Genomic DNA, 19,784 nt, shown 5'->3' with positions numbered 1-19,784 from the left:
GAAGCTCTGCTCAGTTTCAGCTCTCTGGGTCTCTCTTCTTGATGAGTCTGACGTGAAAAGAGCCGAAGAGACGAAGTGTTTCTGTTACAGCGTGAAAAACATTAACGCTGTTTCTAATCTGCTGAAAGATGAATGTTTCTAACACCCTGAGAGGTAAACCAGGTCTGCTGTTACACACACACACACACACACACACACACACACACACACACTCAGACACACACACACACACACACACACACACACACACACACACACACACACTCAGACAGATGTTACCTGATCAGCAGACGTCAGGTTTCACAGTTTAATTGAATCAAGGAGAAGCTGTCACTCAAAATAATGTTTCATAATTGACTTAGAAAAACAAATAGAAGGAAAGAAGGAAGGAAAGAAGGAAGGAAGGGAGGGAGGAATATTGGAAGGAAGGAAGGAAGGAAGGAAAAAAGGAAGGAAAGGAAGAAAGGGAAGAAAGAAAGGAAAAAAGGAAGGAAGGGAAGAAAGGGAAGAAAGAAGGAAGGAAAGAAGGAAGGAAGGAAGGAAGGAAGGAAGGAAAGAAAGAAGGGAGGGAGGAATATTGGAAGGAAGGAAGGAAGGAAGGAAGGAAGGAAAAAAGGAAGGAAGGAAGGGAAGAAAGAAGGAAGGAAGGAAGGAGAATATATTAGAGGATTATGGTAAAAATGTCTAAGTGGATCAACTAGTTTGGCATGATCTTACATCCTTCCTTCCTTCCTTCCTTCCTTCCTTCCTTCCTTCCTACCTAACACCATATCAACTAGTTTGGCATGATCTTACATCCTTCCTTCCTTCCTTCCTTCCCTCCTTCCTTCTATCCTTCCTTCCTTCTGTCCTTCCTTCCTTCCTCCCTTTCTTTCTTCCTTCTATCCTTCCTTCCTCCCTTTCTTTCTTCCTTCTGTCCTTCCTTCCTGCCTTTCTTTCTTCCTTCTGTCCTTCCTCCCTTCCTCCCTTTCTTCCTTCTGTCCTTCCTCCCTTCCTTCCTTCTTTCCTTCCATCTTTTTAATGATCCGGCCCACATGAGATCAAATTGATCTGTATGTGGCCCTTGAATGAAAATGAGTTTGACTCCTCGGCATTAAAAGTATGAAGGGAAACTCATAGTTTAGAGTTTTTTCTTAGCTGCACTCCTACATGTGGTTTTTAGCTTTGCTGGTATAGAAATAAATCCCAGTTGGGGAATGTTTGTCACAGTGTCTTCAGGGTGAGTTGTCACATGTTGGTATATATAGCCGACATATATGATGTGATATATCTAGTTCTGTCTTTCCTTTTAGAGAGCAGGAAACAAGGTTCAGACTCCTCCAGATGTGAAGCTCAGAGCAGTCAGAGAGGTTAAACTGCTCAATATCGTTATATAAGGATAAAAAAGGATTCTTGATGCAGAAGATAGAATACAATAGAACAGAACTGTATTGTCCACCATGATGGAAAATTGTCTTTGGCTCACCAATAACAGACATAAAAGTACACCAGATCCATCGAATACACAGAAGTATGTAAAGTATAAAAGCTTATATCAGTTCATGTGTGTTGGTGTGTGTGTGTGTATGTTGTTTTTAGGGCTGTCAAACGATTCATTTCTTTAATTGAGATTAATCGCAGAATTTCCATAGTTAATCACGATTAATGGCGTTTTGAATAGCATGTTTAAAATCCTGTTATTTTCCATTTGAAGGCAGTTTTAAGCCCATAATGTAAAGCATTTCTTACCAGAGTGTCTTAACTGGGAATCAATCACGGCTCTGCTGCGACTCCCACACTCCAAAATGGTCCTTTGGTGGAGCTGAGGCTGGCTTGGCTGCACCTGGGTGTTTAGCGTGGAGGTGCTAACTCAAACTCCACGTACTCCGGTGGTAGTTAAAGTCCGTTTGACACAGGTTGCATTTTACTTTTGACTTGTCAACTGAAGCGTCTGGAAGTGTTTTAAAGTTAAACAAGCCGTTCAAAAGTCCAGTAGCTCTCTTACTTTCCATCAGCGCGGTAGGTTTACTGCAGGAGGCCACTTCAAAGCATAGCGCTACAGCTAGAGGAGCCGTCTACGGGGGAGTAGAAGGGACAAAAAGGCTTGCAACATTAAAATGCGATTAAAAAAAATGAACGCTGACAGCCCTAGTTGTTTTATTTCAATGAAACTAAACATTTTAAATTCATTTCTAAGATTGCCTACATTTATGATTTTTCTCCATTAAAACGATGGGGACGATCGTCACATATTTGATGGTCAATGTCTTTTAAACAGAATCATCTGAAGGAGAATAAGACTTCTCTAATCCTACCTGACACTTTAGACTTCTTTTACACATTAAAAGGGAATCTGATCAGTATCCAGTTTATGAGGAATCAAATTAAAGTAAAAAGGAGGAAAGAAAAAACTATCACCACAGAAAGTTAAATAATACAGTTATGAATCAGTGTGATGGATTCAGAGGTCTGAGCATCAACATGAACGTTAATGTGGTGACATGAAGGCGGTTCAACGATGTCTCTCACTCATCAGCTTCTATTCCCATCTCATCCTCTTCCTCTGCAGCGGTCCATCAAAACCAGTCCAGACTGTTAACAGCTTCTTCTTCTTCTTCTACTCTGTGAATGTGTGTGGAGCTCCGTCTGGCAGTGTGCAGTTTGGCCGAGGATGTGCCGACTCAGGGGGGGTTTGGAGTGGATGGGTGGGTGGGGGAGAGGGGGGGGGGGGAGTAGGTGGGGGGGGGGTTGTGGGTGTTTGCTGCTGCAGCCTCAGGCGATGGTCGCCGCTAACGAGCGCTGAGCATTCGAGAAACCGACTTCACAACTCATCAAGGTTGGTGCTGACGGTGGAGTGAAAGTTAATCGTCCCTGTGACGGAGGCTCAGCAGACCCCCGCGCTGCCAAACACAGCCCCCCCACCAACCCCCACCAACCCCCCCAACCCCAACACCACCACCCTCCTCCTCCTCCTCCGATAGTGGACGGTTCTGGTCCTCCATGATGGAAACCAGACTTCCTGCTCAGGACTACAGGCCTGATAAAGACCTTCAGACTTTAAAAAGCACTTATCACTCTGAGAGGAAACTTTCTTGCTCTCAGCATCGAAGGACAGAGAAGATTTTTACTTCCAGTCACTAAAGAAGTAGTTTTTTTATTGATCCTCTCGTTGATCATCGAGCTTCAACACTGGAAGAACTTAACTAAAACTGTCCAAATGTGCTTTCAACCAACTGCTGCAGCTCTTCTTCAGACGTTCAGTTTTAACACTTTTCCAAACTGTTGGTCAACGTTTTATTTAACCCTTTACAGCAGGAGTGTCAAACATGCGGCCCGTGGGCCAGATCCGGCCCGCCGTGAGGTTCTGCCCGGCCCAGTTTCCTTCTTCCTCTTTTCCTTCCTTCCTGTATTCTCTTTCTTCTCCTCCCTCTTTTCCTTCCATCTGTCTTCCCATTCCTTCATTCCTTCCTCCCTTCCTTCCTTCTCGTCTTCTCTTCCTTCCACCTGTCCTTCCTCCCTTCTTTCCTTCCTTCCTTCCTTCCATCTGTCCTTCTTCCCTTCCTTCCTTCCTTCCATCTGTCCTTCCTCCCTTCCTTCCTTCCATCTGTCCTTCCTCCCTTCTTTCCTTCCATCTGTCCTTCTTCCCTTCCTTCCTTCCTTCCATCTGTCCTTCCTACCTTTCTTCCTCCCCTCCGCCCTATCTTCTTTTGCTTCCTTCCTTCCTTCCATCTGTCTTCCCTTCCTCCCTCCCTTCCTCCCTTCCTTCCTTCCTTCCTTCCTTCCTTCCTTCCTTCCTTTTAATGATCCGGCCCACATGAGATCAAATTGGTCTTTATGTGGCCCTTGAATGAAAATGAGTTTGACACCTCTGCTTTACACACTGTTCATATTCTGACTCATAATCACTCTCAGCAATTCACATTCATAAATTCACCATCAGTCATCAAGAAAATGTTTGATTAATCCTTAATGAAGCTGTGAGATAGCAAACATAGTGGTATTCTAGTGATCTATTTATCTATTAAAGACATTAACAATCACTATTTTAAGGTGCAAGAGAACATTTTATAGAATATGAAGATCCAGGTTAATTTTAGACATTTGCATATCCCCAAAAATATGTATCACTTATACAAAAAATTAAGAAATGATGCCTTTTATTTCCACTTTTGTAAACTGTGGTTCACATTAGAAAGGCTAAAAGAAATGTGTATATGGTGTTTTTATAACTCCCAAAAAAACACAACTTACAGCTGACTCAAGTTATGTTCTCATTATGTTTTTTGTGATTTAAATAACTAGAAATGTTGATTTTAAATGAAACTTGTGGAACAGAAGTTGAAAGTTAACTTCAGTCTGAATTGATAGAATATAGACTAGTATGACTTATTGAAAACATTTTTTTAACTGCTTGCTACAAGCTAAACACAATACAGCCAATTCCTGGAAATCTATTAGTCTACAAGCCTGGCTGGCCACAAATATCTTACTTTTAAGAAGATATGGAATTTTGTATTATTATTTTTATAAGGGGAGAAGACCAAAGAGGCTTTAATGACTTAATCGTCATGGTTGATGTTCTACCTCTGGACTCTTCAGGTGAAGAACAATGTATTTCTCTGTTGTAATCATTTCTACTGTACATGATTACCTTGTTGTGAACCTACTCTTTGACTCTTTGGCACCTTACTTGTTCTTTGTTGTTTGTCTACTAATCCTGTAATAAGTGAACATTTAATAAACTACAAATGTCTATTTTAAGTTTTAACTTCTTTCCACTGAAAGCAGGTTAAAGGTGAGTTGAGGCTCTGTGACTGTATGTAAACCCTCCTGAATCGTCTCCTCTGCTCAAACCTTCACGTCATCCTCAGACATATTTTTCCTCTTCATCCCGGGCTGATGTTTTTACCTGCTGCCGAGTGAGCGTCCACTCGGGCTGAGGGATTGTAGGGTTGGCTCGCCGCTGCGGTGATTGATTCACATCAGCTCGACTCAAAACGTCAATCGGAGCGGCTCCTTCTTCGGGATCCTGGGCCAACAGTTTCATCATTAACTGTAATCTTTGGAGGCCGTTTGGAGGAGAGTATTTCTGCTGGATGAACGATGTTGGAAACGTTGGGAAGAGTTTGAGGTTTTTTGGACGGAGACTGTTTAATGTTTTATCTTCAGTTTCTAAGAGTCCGTCTCCTCCATGCGTGTCCTTCAGTCCAGTTTAGAGGCTCAGAGTTACTGCTTACATGTTTTACACTCAGCTTCTTCTTATGGGCTAAAATGGAAAATATTTCAGTTTTAGATTAAACATTTATTTAATAGAACTTTCTTCCCTACTTTTGTCCTTCTAACTTTTCTTGTTTCTTTGCTTAACCCTCGTGTCGTCCTCCCGGGTCAAATTGACCCTGTCTTATTCTTCTTTCCTCCCTTCCTTCCTTCCGTCTGTACTTCCTCCATCCCCCTTTCTTCCCTCCTTCTTTCATTCCCTCCTTCCTTCCTTCCTTCTTTACTTCCTTCTCTCCTTTCCTTCCTTCTTCCTTCTTTCCTCCCTCCCTCCTTCTCTCTTTCTTTCCTCTGTCCTTCTTGCATACCTTCCTTCCTTCCTCCCTCCTTTCCTTCCTTCTTCCTTCCTCTCATCCTCCCTCCTTTCCTTCCTTCTTTCCTTTTCTCCCTTCCTCCCTCCTCCAGCCCTAATTTTAACAAACCTGATGCTGCTTTTAAAACTATTTTTTAAAGATATTTTTATTATTTGTCCTTATTTGTCATCGTTCAGTATAAATCATTAACACCTGACAAAGTTTCAAGCCAAATGTAATCTTTATTAGACTGTTTCTGTACAAAAAGCACTGGATCACAGGAAAAAAACAAACGAAACAAAACAAAAAAATAAAAAAACAAAAACATGCATCTATGTACAACATGGCCAGAGACAGGAAAGGAAACACGAGGGGGGGGGTCGTCTCCCCCCCCTCATTTGTATTCTAAAGACATTAATTAAACATTGTGCTTTGATATACTTTGATGATATATTTCATATTTCACAAAGATGCAGTACCTCTGCCCTCTTTCACATTGAAGTAAAACATCGAAAAAAGTAACTTTGCAAGTTTTTAAAACCTCGGCTGATAAACCAGGACGGTGAGAAGCAAACTTTCTACAACTGTGACAAAAAAACAAAAAAAACTTACAAAAAATAAAACAATGTATTATTAGCAAGCTGTGTGTGTGTGTGTGTGTGTTTGTGTGTGTATGTGTGTGTGTGAGGTGGCGACGGGTGTTTCATGTGAGCTGTCGGCTGCGTTTTGTTTGATTTCATTGAAAAACGATGGCTTCTCCCACAGACAGTGAACGCACCGCTGATGTCCGTCCTGCTGGATTTGCATATCAGAAGTTAAAACTCCAAACTTCAGATTCCCGCCTCTGTTTTTTTACTTCAGGAGAAATTGTCAGTGATATTTATTTATTGAGGAGTTAAAGGGAAAAAACTTTAAATGTTAACTACAGAAGCATTTTGCATTAATCTCAGCTATAAAGGAGACGTTTGCTCAGAATTATGATTTAATATCACATAATTATGAGACCAGTATCTCCATAACTCATTATTTTAATATCTTTGTCTTATAATTATACGTTTTCTCATATTTATATGGTATGGATTTGTATAGATTTGTATCTGAGCTAGTTTTCTTGTAAAATTTGAGAAACTGAACATTTTTTCATAATTTCTAGATTTGGATCTTTGGATCTTGTCGCGATAATTTTCTTGTAATCCTGCAAAACTAATCTTGTAAATGTACGATAGTGTTCTTGTAATTATAAAATAATGATCTTTTAACAATGAGATTTATTATGACAGTCAAATCTGACACATGTAAAACTTTTTTTCTTGATGAACTGACCACATAACTATAAATTGTAAATGTCTTAACTTTTTTCTTTAATTACGAAACATGGAATTCGTAATAATAATGAACATCAGGCAGATTCAACGGATCTCGTACATGTATATTCATTTTATTGTAATTTTGAGATACAGATTTTATAATAATTAGAAACGTTTATTCCTAATTACGTAAAAACACCTTTACATTATTCTGATGTTAATTTGTGAAGGGAGGAAGAAAAGGAGTAAGGAGGAAGGGAGGAAGGAATTTAGGAGAGAAGGAAGGAAGGAAGGAAGGAAGGAAAGAAGGAAAGGAGTAAGGATGAAAAGGAGTAAGGAATTTAGGAGAGAAGGGAGGAAGGAAGGAAGAACGGATGGATGGAAGGAAGGAAGGAAGGAAAGAAAGAAGTAAAGAGGAAGGAAGGAAAGGAGTAAGGAGGGAGGAAGGAAGGAAAGGAGGAAGGAAGGAAGGAAAGGAGTAAGGAGAGAGTAAGGAGGGAGGAAGGAAAGGAGGAAGGAAGGAAGGATGGAAGGAAGAGGGAGCAAAGAAAGAAGGGTGGAGGGGAAGAAGGAAGGAAAAATTCAAAAAAGAGGAAAGAAGGAAGGAACAGTCAAACTCTCGTTTCTTAATTTTGAAATGTTTTTTTTTCATAATTATAAAACATGGTTTTGTAGTTAACGTAATTATGAGATTATAAATCATATTTTATGAGACATAAAAGTCAAAATTACAGAATTATGTCTGTTTTTTCTTTTTCTTGTAGTGTTTGTGTTGTAGTTACTTCTTTTGGCCTTTGGGGGGCGCTGTTTGAACATCAGGCAGGTTTAACGGGCGTCGCTATATCTGAGAAGCTAAATGCTAAAATGCTAACAGTGGTTTTTTTCAGTTTAATAATGCAAACATAATTTTTTTGGGGGGAACCTGAGGGGACGAATAAAAACTCTCGCAGTCTGACTGAGAGAGGAAATCACAAACTTAAACTAATAAAACAGAAGAAGAAGAAGAAGAAGAAGAAGACTTTGTGTTAAAGTGTGGTCAGTCGTAAGGCATCAGTCTTTGACTTTCTTTTTTTTTTTTTGTTTCTTTTTTATTTTATTTCCCCCAAACTTTACTTTTCCACTAGCGGCGTGGAAGACGAGCTCGCAGTTTTTTTTTTGTTTTTTTTTTACAGGAACAGGAAACACAGTTGCATAAGTAAATGATCCAGATTGTGTGCGACGACGAGAAACAGCACCATCAACAACAACACCAACATCGATGGAAGGTTCCTTGAGATCAGTGATCTTTAAAAAAAACTCATTATTTCGGAGTGGGTTTTTAAAATCTGCTGCCTGGTTTTTTTTTTTAAATCGTACAATCATTCTCACCAAAAAACACAAAGACGAGGATCGGGTCTAATATTAGGATGGATTAAAATATTTGTCTTCTAAACACACCGAGAGAAAAAAAAACCAAGAGATACGCTCGGTTTTCAAAATAAGAGTGGTGGAGTATTATGACGTTATAAGCTTTCTGAAATATAAAAATTTCACATGACAAGGATTTCGGCCATTTTTTTTTTAAAGAATGGCGAAAAAACATATCGGTGCATATCTTTCTAGCTTTTTTTTTTTTTTTGTATTTTTTTTTTATAACTTTTAGCTTTTTTTCTTTTTTCGCTAAGATGCATTTTGCTTCTTATTTAAGTGCCCCAAAAAAAAAAAAAAAAAAAAAATTAAAAATAAAAATAAAATAGTGCATTAAGAAATAACCATGATTATACAAGTTTCACAATAATACACAAATGACAAGAAGAACCAGGGGAAACACAAATGATGCTGTTTTACAAAAAGTTAAATATCGTATCGGAAAAGCGTTTCTTTTTGTTTTATACAAAAGTGATGAAAGCGTTTTTTTTTTTTTTTATACGTTCCTGCTTTTAAAAAACAGGGTGAACCATGTCATGACTTCTTTTTTTAAATGTTTTTACAAAAAGGGTTAATTCTTCTCACTTGTTCACTCTTTTTACAATATCTAAAAGGTATTAAGACATCAAATGTGTTTAAGTACATATATATTTGAGACTATCATTCAGGCCTAAATCACAAAAGGAACTCCCCCCAAAAAACAACCTTTTTATAAATACATATAAAATAAGCACAATCAGAAGAAGAACAAGTTAAATCTGGTACCTAAATGTGATTAAAACTGCTTGCAAGCTTTTTCTGGTTAAAATCTACCACTCGACTCGACACACCCGCAGAACAGAACTATTGTAACTGGATTCAAAAAATGAGTCGAACCAAAAAAAAAAAAAAAAAAAAAAGAAAAAAGAAAGAAAATGAAAAACTTTGTCGTCACTCAAACGTTATTGTAACGTTCGCTTGTTCTCTTTATCGGCTCGTTACTTTCTTTCTTTCTTTAGCTCAGAAAACTTGCTGCTTGCTTGTTTTTCCTCCTTTTATCAGGATATGAGACACAAAGAAAATTAAAATGTGAAACAGAAAAAGGAAAAAGCCAGAAGACGTGATATTGATCAGATTATCGATCAGTGAGGAGTTTGCTCCTCTGTGTGTGCTGACGCGTTTCGGGGGGATTTTTTCTGATTGAAAACCGTCTGACGGTCTTTTTTGTTTTTTCCAGAGTTTAAAAAAAAAAAAAAAAAAAAAAAGGTTTGAAGGGTTTAATTTTTCCTGGTTTTTTTGGACTCGGTCCGATTCAGGGTCAGTGTCCACCGAGAGCTTCTGTCCCAACGAGAACCAATCAGATATCTGCTGATAACTCTTCATAGCTTCACTTTTAACCCTCCTGTTGTCCTCGAGTCAAGGAAGGAAGAAGGAAGGAAAGGAGGGGGATGGAGGAAGGAAAGAAAGAGAGAGAAGGAGGGAGGGAGGAAGGGAGAGAGGGAGGGAGGAAAGAAGGAAGGAGGGAGGGATGGAGAAAGGAAGGGAGGAAGGAAGGAGGGAATGAAGGAAGGAAGGACGAAAAGGAAGGACAGAGGAAAGAAGGAAGGAAGGTAGGAGGGAGAAAGGAAGGAAGGAAGGAAGGAAGGAAGGAAGGAAGGAACAGTCAAAACAGACGGGTCAATTTGACCCGGGAGGACGACACAAAGGTTAAAGGAATATTTAATAAAAGCTCAAAAAGACTTTTACATAAAAATTTTAGATTTTTTTTGTCAAACTGATTTTTGGAGAATTATTTTAACATCTTAACCTTAAAGGACCAATCAGCTGCTTTCCACATTTTATACCATTTACTATAAAAACCACATTTCTGTCAATGGCTGCTTCTGAATGAATGAAATCAACTGAAAAACTGATGATTATTTAGATTAAAATAACAAAAATATGCAAAAACACTGGCACACTTTCTTATATTCTACACGTTTTTGGGCTCCTAAGCAGTGTTTGTGCAAGTTTTATCTCCATACTGATAAATCATGTAGACTCATTATTACTGTTTGAGTATTTGAGTGTGTTTCTATGGTTACCTTTCATTTCTGTGCATGAACATCAATTAACAGACTCGTGAAACTCACTTATTACGTCTGCATTAAAGAAAAGTGTGTTGGATTATTGCTTAGTTTGCTTAGTTCTGTTTCCCAACATGACATTTTGGGTTTCTGGATGAGTTTATTAACGGTTTGGTTTTAAGTTTAAATGTAAATTAATGTAATTGAGTCATTTTTTGTGCTGTGACTCAGATTTGGCAGCACCAGTCACGTTGGATCTTAAAGTTTTAGGTCTTAGTTTTAGGGTTTGTGCAGAACGTCATTTATATAAAGACTGATTGTAAAAGTCTCCTATGTGATAAAAATAATGTGACTTTTACAGAAATGTCTGCAGACTCTGTTGGAAGTTTAAATCTCTCTCAGTCTGATAGTTGATTTTTATATCATACAGAAATGGAAGTCAATGGAAACTTGGAAAAATATACACACATTTTATAAAGTAGTTTGGTTTGAAGGCTGATTGGTTGTGATGTAAAGACTGGTCCCTAGTCAGCTCTGATTGGTCGGTTGAGATTATGACATCGCCCTCGGTGGACACGCCTACTTCCTGTCTCACAGTGGTTCAAACTGATCTGAGACCTGCTGGGTCTCCTCAGACTTCTCAAGTCAAACAAACCTGTTCAATAACTCAGCTCAACAATACTCACAACAGGAAGTCCTACAGACACCTGCCCCCTCCAACACCCCCCCAAAAACCTCACCCAACCCCCCCCCCCCCCCCCCCCCCCCCCCCACAGTCCATCTTCACGGCCTTCATGACCTTTAACCTCCTCTGAAGGAGCGCTGCCTCGACGTTTTCCTGTTTCGGCTGTCCGAATTTTTCACTAAAAAGTCTGGTAGCCAGTCACCTGCTGCGGCTCGGTCACATGATCATCAGAGCGGGTCACGTGATCATCAGAGCGGGTCACATGACCATCAGAGCGGGTCACATGACCATCAGAGCGGGTCACATGATCATCAGAGCGGGTCACATGATCATCAGAGCGGTCACATGATCATCAGAGCGGTCACATGATCATCAGAGCGGGTCACATGACCATCAGAGCGGGTCACATGACCATCAGAGCGGGTCACATGATCATCAGAGCGGGTCACGTGATCATCAGAGCGGTCACATGATCATCAGAGCGGGTCACATGATCATCAGAGCGGTCACATGATCATCAGAGCGGGTCACATGATCATCAGAGTGGTCACATGACCATCAGAGCGGGTCACATGATCACCAGAGCAGGTCACATGATCATCAGAGCGGGTCACATGATCATCAGAGCGGGTCACATGATCATCAGAGCGGCGTCCGAAGTCGTCGACTGGCAGTAAATTAATCGTTTTCATCTCGTGCAGTGATGGATTCTGGGTCTGAGGGATGATGGGAAGGATTTTTATTGCCGCCGCCGCTGCCGTTGTTGTCATGGCGATGAGGTGGTGGGCGGGGCCATCGGTTCGGAGGAGGGAATAGGGGTAGCAGGGGGTGGGGGGGCGGGGTCTGATGGTATCTGGCTGAGGATCCGGCTCACATGGGCGGGACGATGAGACCTGCCATGGCTGAGAGAGAGAGACACAAGAGAGAGTTAGAAGAGATGTTAGAGATGAAGGGATGAAGAGATGAAGAGATGTTAGAGATGAAGAGATGAAGAGATGTTAGAGATTAAGGGATGGAGAGATGAAGAGATGAAGAGATGTTAGAGATGAAGAGATGGAGAGATGAAGAGATGTTAGAGATGAAGAGATGAAGAGATGTTAGAGATGAAGAGATGAAGAGATGAAGAGATGTTAGAGATGAAGAGATGAAGAGATGTTAGAGATGTTAGAGATGAAGGGATGAAGAGATGTTAGAGATGAAGAGATGGAGAGATGAAGAGATGAAGGGATGAAGAGATAAAGAGATGAAGAGATGTTTGAGAAGAAGAGATGAAGGGATGAAGAGATGTTAGAGATGAAGAGATGTTAGAGATGAAGAGATGGAGAGATGAAGGGATGAAGGGATGAAGAGATGAAGTGATGAAGAGATGAAGAGATGAAGGGATGAAGAGATGTTAGAGATGAAGAGATGAAGAGATGAAGGGATGAAGGGATGAAGAGATGAAGTGATGAAGAGATGAAGAGATGAAGGGATGAAGAGATGAAGAGATGAAGGGATGAAGAGATGAAGGGATGAAGAGTTATTAAACAACAAGCAGGATGAACATGTTGCTGATCTTCACACATTTAACATATTATCACATCTCCTTCCTTCCTTCCTTCCTTCTTTCCTTCCTTCCTTCCTTCCTTCCTCCCTCCTACCTTCCTTCCTTCCTTTCTCCCTCCTCCCTTCCTCCTTTCCTTCCTTCCTCCTCCCTTCCTTCCTTGACTCGAGGACAACAGGAGGGTTAAAGAAATCCTTCCTTCCTTCCTCCCTCTTTCCTTCCTTCTTCTTTCCTTCCCTCCTTTCTCTCTTCCTTCTTTCCTCCCCCCTACCTTCCTTCCTTCCTTTTCTTCCTTCCTTCCTTTCTTCCTTCCCTCCTACCTCCCTCCTTTCCTTCCTTCCTCCCTACTCCCTTCCCTCTCTCCTACCTTCCTTCCTTCCTTTCCTTCCTTTCCTTTCTTTCCTTCCTCTCTCCTTTCCTTCCTTCCTCCCTCCTTCCTTTCTTCCTCTCTCCTTTCCTTCCTTCCTCCCTCCTACCTTCCTCCCTCCCTCCTTTCCTTCCTCCCTCCCTCCCTCAGTTTCTGAACCTCAAACATCATCCTGATAAACTCTTCATGTCTTACTGTGTAAATGTGGATTTCTATGTCACATTTTATCATTTCAAAATAAAACGTCAGTGTTTCTTCTTGTTGGTTTTATTGTGTAATTTTGTCTCTTGGTATAAAATGTTCTAAATAAATAAATTAATTAGATTCTTGAAAATCCGGTAAATTATTTTATTTGATTGAGATAAAATTTGCAGGATGAAAACCAACAAGAATAAAATAAAATAAAAAGCTCTTAAACTTTATTAAACGAGATTCAACCACCTGAAGGGATTCTTTTCATTTCACAGTAAATATAATTTTATTGGTTAATTATGTTGACCGAACTCATCATCAAGGAAACTTTACAAGAAGGAGCCAAAAGAAATAATAAGTGTAATTATGAGTGTAGAGAAAAATAAAGATTTTGATTTTAATTTTAATGTATTTTCAAATTCTGTATTTTGTCAGTATTTAGTAGAAGATCAGATTTTATGGATCAGGTCAAACAGCTTCACTCAAATCCTGAAAAACTAATTTAATTCTGTTTTTTAAAAAAGGTAAAATTATCTTTAACCTATTTAAATAATTTCAAAATAAAATGAAGATAAAGTTCTTTAAACCTGCTTTCAATTATCAGTCAGGAAATAATTAACATATACATTTATTATCAATTATTAAGAAAGGAGGAAGGTGAGGAGGAGAGAGGAAGGAGAGGAGAGAGGAGAGAGAAGTGGAGAGGAGAGAGGAAGGAGAGGAGAGAGAGAGAGAAGTGGAGAGGAGAGAGGAGGAAGGAGAGGAGAGAGGAGGAAGGAGAGGAGGAGCGAGGAAGGAGAGGACCCCAAATTGACCCCATCTCTTATTTCCTTCCTTCCTCCCCTTCCACCCTTTCTTTAATTTTCCTTCATTCTTCTTCCCTCTTTCTATGCTCCCTCCTCCTTCCATACTTCTTTCCTGACTTCCTTCCATCCTTCCTTGGTTCCTCCCTTCCTTCTCTCCTTACTTTCTTCTTCTTTCCCTCCCTACTTACTTCCTCCTTTCCTCCCTCCTTAGTCCTTTCAATCCTTCCTTCCCCCTTTCCTTCCTCCTTTCCTTCTCTCCTTCCTTCCTTCCTTCCTCTCTCCTTACTCCTTTCAATCTTTCCTTCCTTCCTTCCTCCCTCCTTAGTCCTTTCAATCCTTCCTTCCTTCCTCCCTCCTTAATCCTTTCAATCCTTTCTTCCCTCTTCCTTTCCTTCGTCCCTTCCTTCCTCCTTTCCTTTCTTCCTCCTTTCTTTCCTTCCTTCCTTCCTTCCTTCCTCCCTCCTTTCAATCCTTTCTTCCCTCTTCCTTTCCTTTGTCCCTTCCTTCCTTCCTTCCTTCCTCCTTTCCTTTCTTCCTCCTTTCTTTCCTTCCTTCCTTCCTCCCTTCCTTATCTCCTTACTTTCTTCCTCTTTCCCTCCCTCCTTACTTCCTCCTTTCCTTCCTTCCTTCCTCCTTTCATCCCTCCTTAGTCCTTTCAATCCTTCCTTCCTTCCTTTCTCCCTCCCTCCTTACTCCTTTCTTCCCTCTTCCTTTCCTTCGTCCTTTCCTTTCTTCCTCCTTTCTTTCCTTCCTTCCTTCCTTCCTTCCTCCCTTCCTCCTTACTTCCTTCCTTCCTCCCTCCCTCCTTACTCCTTTCAATCCTTTCTTCCCTCATCCTTTCCTTCGTCCCTTCCTTCCTCCTTCCCTTTCTTCCTCCTTTCTTTCCTTCCTTCCTTTCCTTCCTTCCTTACTTCCTTCCTTCCTCCCGTCCTTCCCTAACCTGAGGACAACAGGAGGGTTAAAAATCATTTATTTAAAATAAAACACGACTTTAAGACTCAATAAAAAATAAAAAATAAAAAATAACTTATTTTAATATAAAACTACTAAAAACTAAAATCTAGAGTCAGATTCCCCCAAAAACAGCCAGAAGTTATGGATCAACTTTCACGTTGGAGTAAAAGCAGCTTTTTTCATCATGAGTAAAATGTGTCGTCACGGAGACGCTGGACGTCGGAGGACAAGGACAGCAGAGGACGGGGGTGCTGACAGGCGGGAGGGGGGGTGGGATGCTCACCCTGGAGGTTGCTGCCATTGGTGGTGGTGCAGGTGGGGGGCGGGGAGGTCTGTGGCCGCACGACAGGGGCGAAGGCGCTCTTCTGTTTGACTGCAGAAACCATATGGACAGGAGAGAATGAATAAGGGCCTATGGGAGCAGAGGAAGAAGAGAGGAGGAGGTGAGGAAGACGAGAAGTAGGAGAAAGGAGGGGGGGTGGGGGGAGGGGAGGGGGGTTGGGGGGTTTGGGGGGTGGAGGGAGTCCTACAGGTAACGAGCAGGCAGACGGACAGAGGAGGTGAGTGATCAGACGGAGATGAGGTGGATCATGCAGGAGGGAGGAGGAGGAGGAGGATGAAGAGGAGGAGGAGGAGGAGGAGGAGGAGGAGGAGGAGGAGGAATGGGTCCCTGCCTCAGATCGGGCCGAGGTCGGAGGAACAAACATGCTCCGAGCACAAACATCCAAACATCCGGCAAAGTTGATCCATAACTTCAAAGGACTTTCAAAATAAAACCAACCTGATCCAACCTGAGAGCAGCAGCAGCTTCACACACACACACTGTACAGGTAGGTGTGTGTGTGTGTGTGTGTGTGTTAGTGTGTGTGTGTCTGATTTTATTTTATTTATTAAAACACTTTTTTATCATTTTGTCTCCTTCTGTCTTTTTTTCCTCTCGATATAAAACAGATTTTTGTCCTAAAACTGATTAAAGGAGCAGTTCAACATTTTCCTCTCAGAGTGAGACATCTCTGTGTGTGTTAGCTTAGCTTAGCATAAAGACTGGAAGCGGAGGGAAACTGTTAGCCTGCTGATGTCACCCTTTTTATATTTAAATTAGAGTCAGAATAAAAAAGTTACAGAGATTATAAATCAGTTTAAAGTCTCAGTGGAAACATCAGGAGGTTAAACAGCTTCATCAGGAGTTGCCATGGAAACGCATTCATTTGAATTTCTATTTAATTTTTAAAATCTAAAAAAAATGTTTGCAGAAAAAAAAGACATTTCTACAAAAAACTGTGTAAAGTTCATCTGCTGAAAACTGTGTGATATGATTGAAAGCTCCAGAACAGCCACTAAATGGACCTTTTACCAACAAATAATAATTTAAGACATTAAATAATAAGTGTAAAGATAAATAATTCAAACATAAGCTTAAATATATTTGGTTAAACTGTCAAGGTCCATTTAGTAGCTGTTCTGGTCCTTTCATGGAAGCCAAATGAGCTTCCTCGGCAGGTTTCCATGACGACTACGAAGAAAGATCATCAATATGCTGCAGAAATTATAGATTTATATAATTTTGATTTCTTAATATTTTTCATCTAGTTAAACGTTCAGTACTACGGTTTATAAATCCCGCCTCAGGGCTTTTGGTCGTATCACATGATCTTCTTCTTCAGCAGATAATAGAGGAGTTTGCTCAGTTGTCATGGAAACGCAGATGTCAGATTGAAGTTTTGATGTATCGGACAGCACCAGTCACAAAGTTCAGACACTTTCTCACTGAGCTGTGTCCTTTTAAACAGATGCTGTGTGTTTCCATGGCAACTGGACAAAATCCAGTAGTTGAGGAAGACCATGAGTCTGACCGAAAGCTCCAGAAAAGCCACTAAAATGTTTAAAATATCCAGATTTCTGTTAAATGTTGAATGACGTGGTCGACAGAGTCTCACCTCACTGTTCTGGAGCTTTTTGATCATAAAACATGATCTTCTTCAGTCCGGTAGTCATGGAAACGCTAATGTTCAGATTTCCATTACTACTCTCTTTTTTTGCCAGCTTAAAAACTCAACTTTGAAAATTAAAATTCTGTTATATTTAATTTCAAACATTATTTTTTTACTTGGTTTAAAACTCCATGTTGCTAAAAATGATCAAATGATTCTTATTAAATAAATTAGCTCCATCATGTTAATCCTGATCTCTTAGTCGTGTTGGTAGAAGAAGCAGGCTAACACTTTCCACCCGCTTCCAGTCTTTATGCTAAGCTACGCTAACGCTGACATCCCTGTGAACGTCTCAACTCTGCGACAGAAAGAGGACGAGGAGTATTTCCTGAAGTGTTGAACTGTCCCTTTAAGAGCCTCCACAGAGTTTATGGAGCGACGGTGAGTCTGTAAATGATTCAAGGACAGCATTTGAAAATGGAAACTGTAAAATGAAACGGGGGAATGTAAATGTGATTTATCGCTTCATGTCTGTCCTGGATCGCTGCTTCTTTCTCTCACACTTCCTCTCTTTTCTTGGCTCCTTCTTGTTGTTTTTCTGTTTCTGTTTCCAGCTGAAATTAATGGATTCGGCCCAAAGCGTGAATGCATGAATGCATGGAGGATGCGGTGAGGATGTTAGTGGGGTTAGTGGAGGGAGGGGCGAGGAGGAGGATGGACAGGGGGACAGTCAGAGCGAGAGGGAGGACGGGAGGGGTGGAGGAGGAGGAGGAGGAAGGGGGAGGGAGGGAGGGAGGGGTGAGCAATGCGTGGCGGTGTACACATTCAGACCCTCGGCGGAGGGATACAGCGGCTCAGCCAGGCGAGATGTGAGCCCACCTTTTGTTTAGTCGCCAGGGACGACAGCATCACCTGGCACGGAGATGCAGTTTGAGCTCGCTACCTCCTAAACGAGCCTCGCTGAGACTCGCTGAGCTGTTTGATACAGAAGCCAAAACAATGGAGAGCTCCCCGCGGGCGAGTTTAGACTTCACCGGCCTCCAAAACACACCTGCGCCTTCCAAACAGGAGCTCCGACTCCAGGCGTTAATCAGAGCCGAGCAGGAAAGTTTCAACACAGCCGAGTCTGAGAAACTAGCGAAGCGTCCACTCGTCTCCTGCAGCGCTTCAACTTTTACTCTCTTTCATTATTCTGCTCATCACCTGCGTCCGTCCCACGACATCGGCACGGAGAAACAAACACTGCAGCTTCTTTTATTCCTCGTATCGATAAATAAACATCACGATAGGAGAGAGCAGGTTCTAGCTGTAATCTCTCTCTCTTCCTGTCTGTCCTCGCTTCGCTGCAGCTCAAATAATGAAAGGACTTCACGTCTTTCTGCTGTTTTTACAACTTCTGTCATCACACTTCGACTCATTGCAGTAATTAATCTGCAAAAGTCATAAAAATGTTTTTGCCTGATGTGTAAAATGTCTAAACAACCAGCCTCAGATCAGTTCATGTCTGGACCTTTTTTCTGTCTGTGATCACTTCAACTCCTTTCACTGCCAACACTTCAGCTGACACCTCGACTCATTCCAGCATTTAATCATTTCTACTTTCATCACTTCCACTTCAACAGAGACTTAAGACAAGAGTGATCCTGACACTTTAACTGCTTTCATCACTTTCAACAGACACTTCCACCTTGTTCAGTGACTTCTAAAGAAACCTCGACTCATTCCAGTATTTAATCATTTCTACTTTCATCACTTCCACTCTAACAGAGACTTAAGAGAAGTGTGCTCCTGACACTTCAACTGCTTTCATCACTTACACATCAGCTGACACTTCAACTCCTTTCATTGCCAACACTTCAACTGACACCTTGACTCATTCCAGTATTTAATAATTTCTACCTTCATCACTTCCACTTCAACAGAGACTTAAGACAAGTGTGCTCCTGACACTTCAACTGCTTTCATCACTTACACATCAGCTGACACTTCAACCTCTTTCAGTGCCAACACTTCTAAAGAAACCTCAACTCATCACAGTAAATAAGCTGCAAGCATCTGCTGTCATCACTTGCATTTTTATTATCACTTCAATTCCTTTCAGTGCTTTTGACAACTTATAAGAACATGTAAGAATAAACCCTCAACTGACACTTCAACCTCTTTCACTGCCAACACTTTAACTGAAACTTTCATCGCTTCCACTTCAACAGAGACTTAAACAAGCGTGCTCCCGACACTTCAGCTGCTTTCATCACTTTCAACAGATGTTTCAACCTCTTTCAGTGCCCACACTTTATAAGAAACCTCAACTCATTGCAGTAATTAAGCTGCAAACATCTGCTGTCATCACTTCAACTTTCATTTTCATTGACACTTCAACTCCTTTCAATGCTTTCACAACAAACAGTATGCATGTGTGAACCTTCAACTGACACTTCAGCCTCTTTCAGTACTCACGTTTAAATAGAAACCTCAACTAACATCTGCTGTCATCACTTAAACTTTCACTGACACTTCAACTCCTTTCAGTTCTTTCACAACTTATAGAAACATGTATGAACCCAGCTGGCATGTTAACTGCTTTCCACTTCAACGGGTAAAACATTTCATTTCTTCCACTGACACTTCACCTCCTTTCAGTTCTTTCACAACTTATGGAGGCATGTATGAACCCAGCTGACATGTTAACTGCTTTCATCACTTCCACTTCAATAGGTAGAACATTTCAGTGCCTTCAGTGACACTTCAACTCCTTTCAGTGCTTACATTTAAACTGCTTCAGTCGCTCAATTTCATCAACACTTCAACTCCTTTCAGTGCTTCAACTTCAAAATCTAACGAGCCAAATCCCATCCCATCCTTTCCAGCTTCAACCATCTCCTTGTTCAGCTCATCAAACTGACAACTTTCACTGACACTTCAACTCCTTTCAGTTCTTTCACAACTTATGGAGGCATGTATGAACCCAGCTGACATGTTAACTGCTTTCATCACTTCCACT

At 40.9% G+C, this 19,784-nt stretch overlaps 1 protein-coding gene across 1 annotated transcript in view; it reads right to left on the bottom strand.

Moving 5' to 3' along the window:
• Window positions 1–11,860: 11,860 nt before the first annotated feature.
• Window positions 11,861–19,784, bottom strand: part of LOC128362853 (transcription factor COE3-like) — a 47,006-nt gene continuing 39,082 nt past the window's right edge. The window contains exons 7-8 of the mRNA XM_053323706.1: window positions 15,136–15,339; window positions 11,861–11,892 (exon numbers count right to left, since the gene is read on the bottom strand). Of these exons, the coding sequence (XP_053179681.1) occupies window positions 11,861–11,892; window positions 15,136–15,339 (236 nt within the window). The remainder of the gene's footprint in view (window positions 11,893–15,135; window positions 15,340–19,784) is intronic.

Source organism: Scomber japonicus, chromosome 8, assembly GCF_027409825.1.
Source record: "Scomber japonicus isolate fScoJap1 chromosome 8, fScoJap1.pri, whole genome shotgun sequence".
In the NCBI taxonomy this organism is placed as follows: Eukaryota; Metazoa; Chordata; class Actinopteri; order Scombriformes; family Scombridae; genus Scomber; species Scomber japonicus.
Note: the sequence above shows the minus strand (reverse complement) of the source record. Positions and strands in the feature narration are given on the sequence as shown.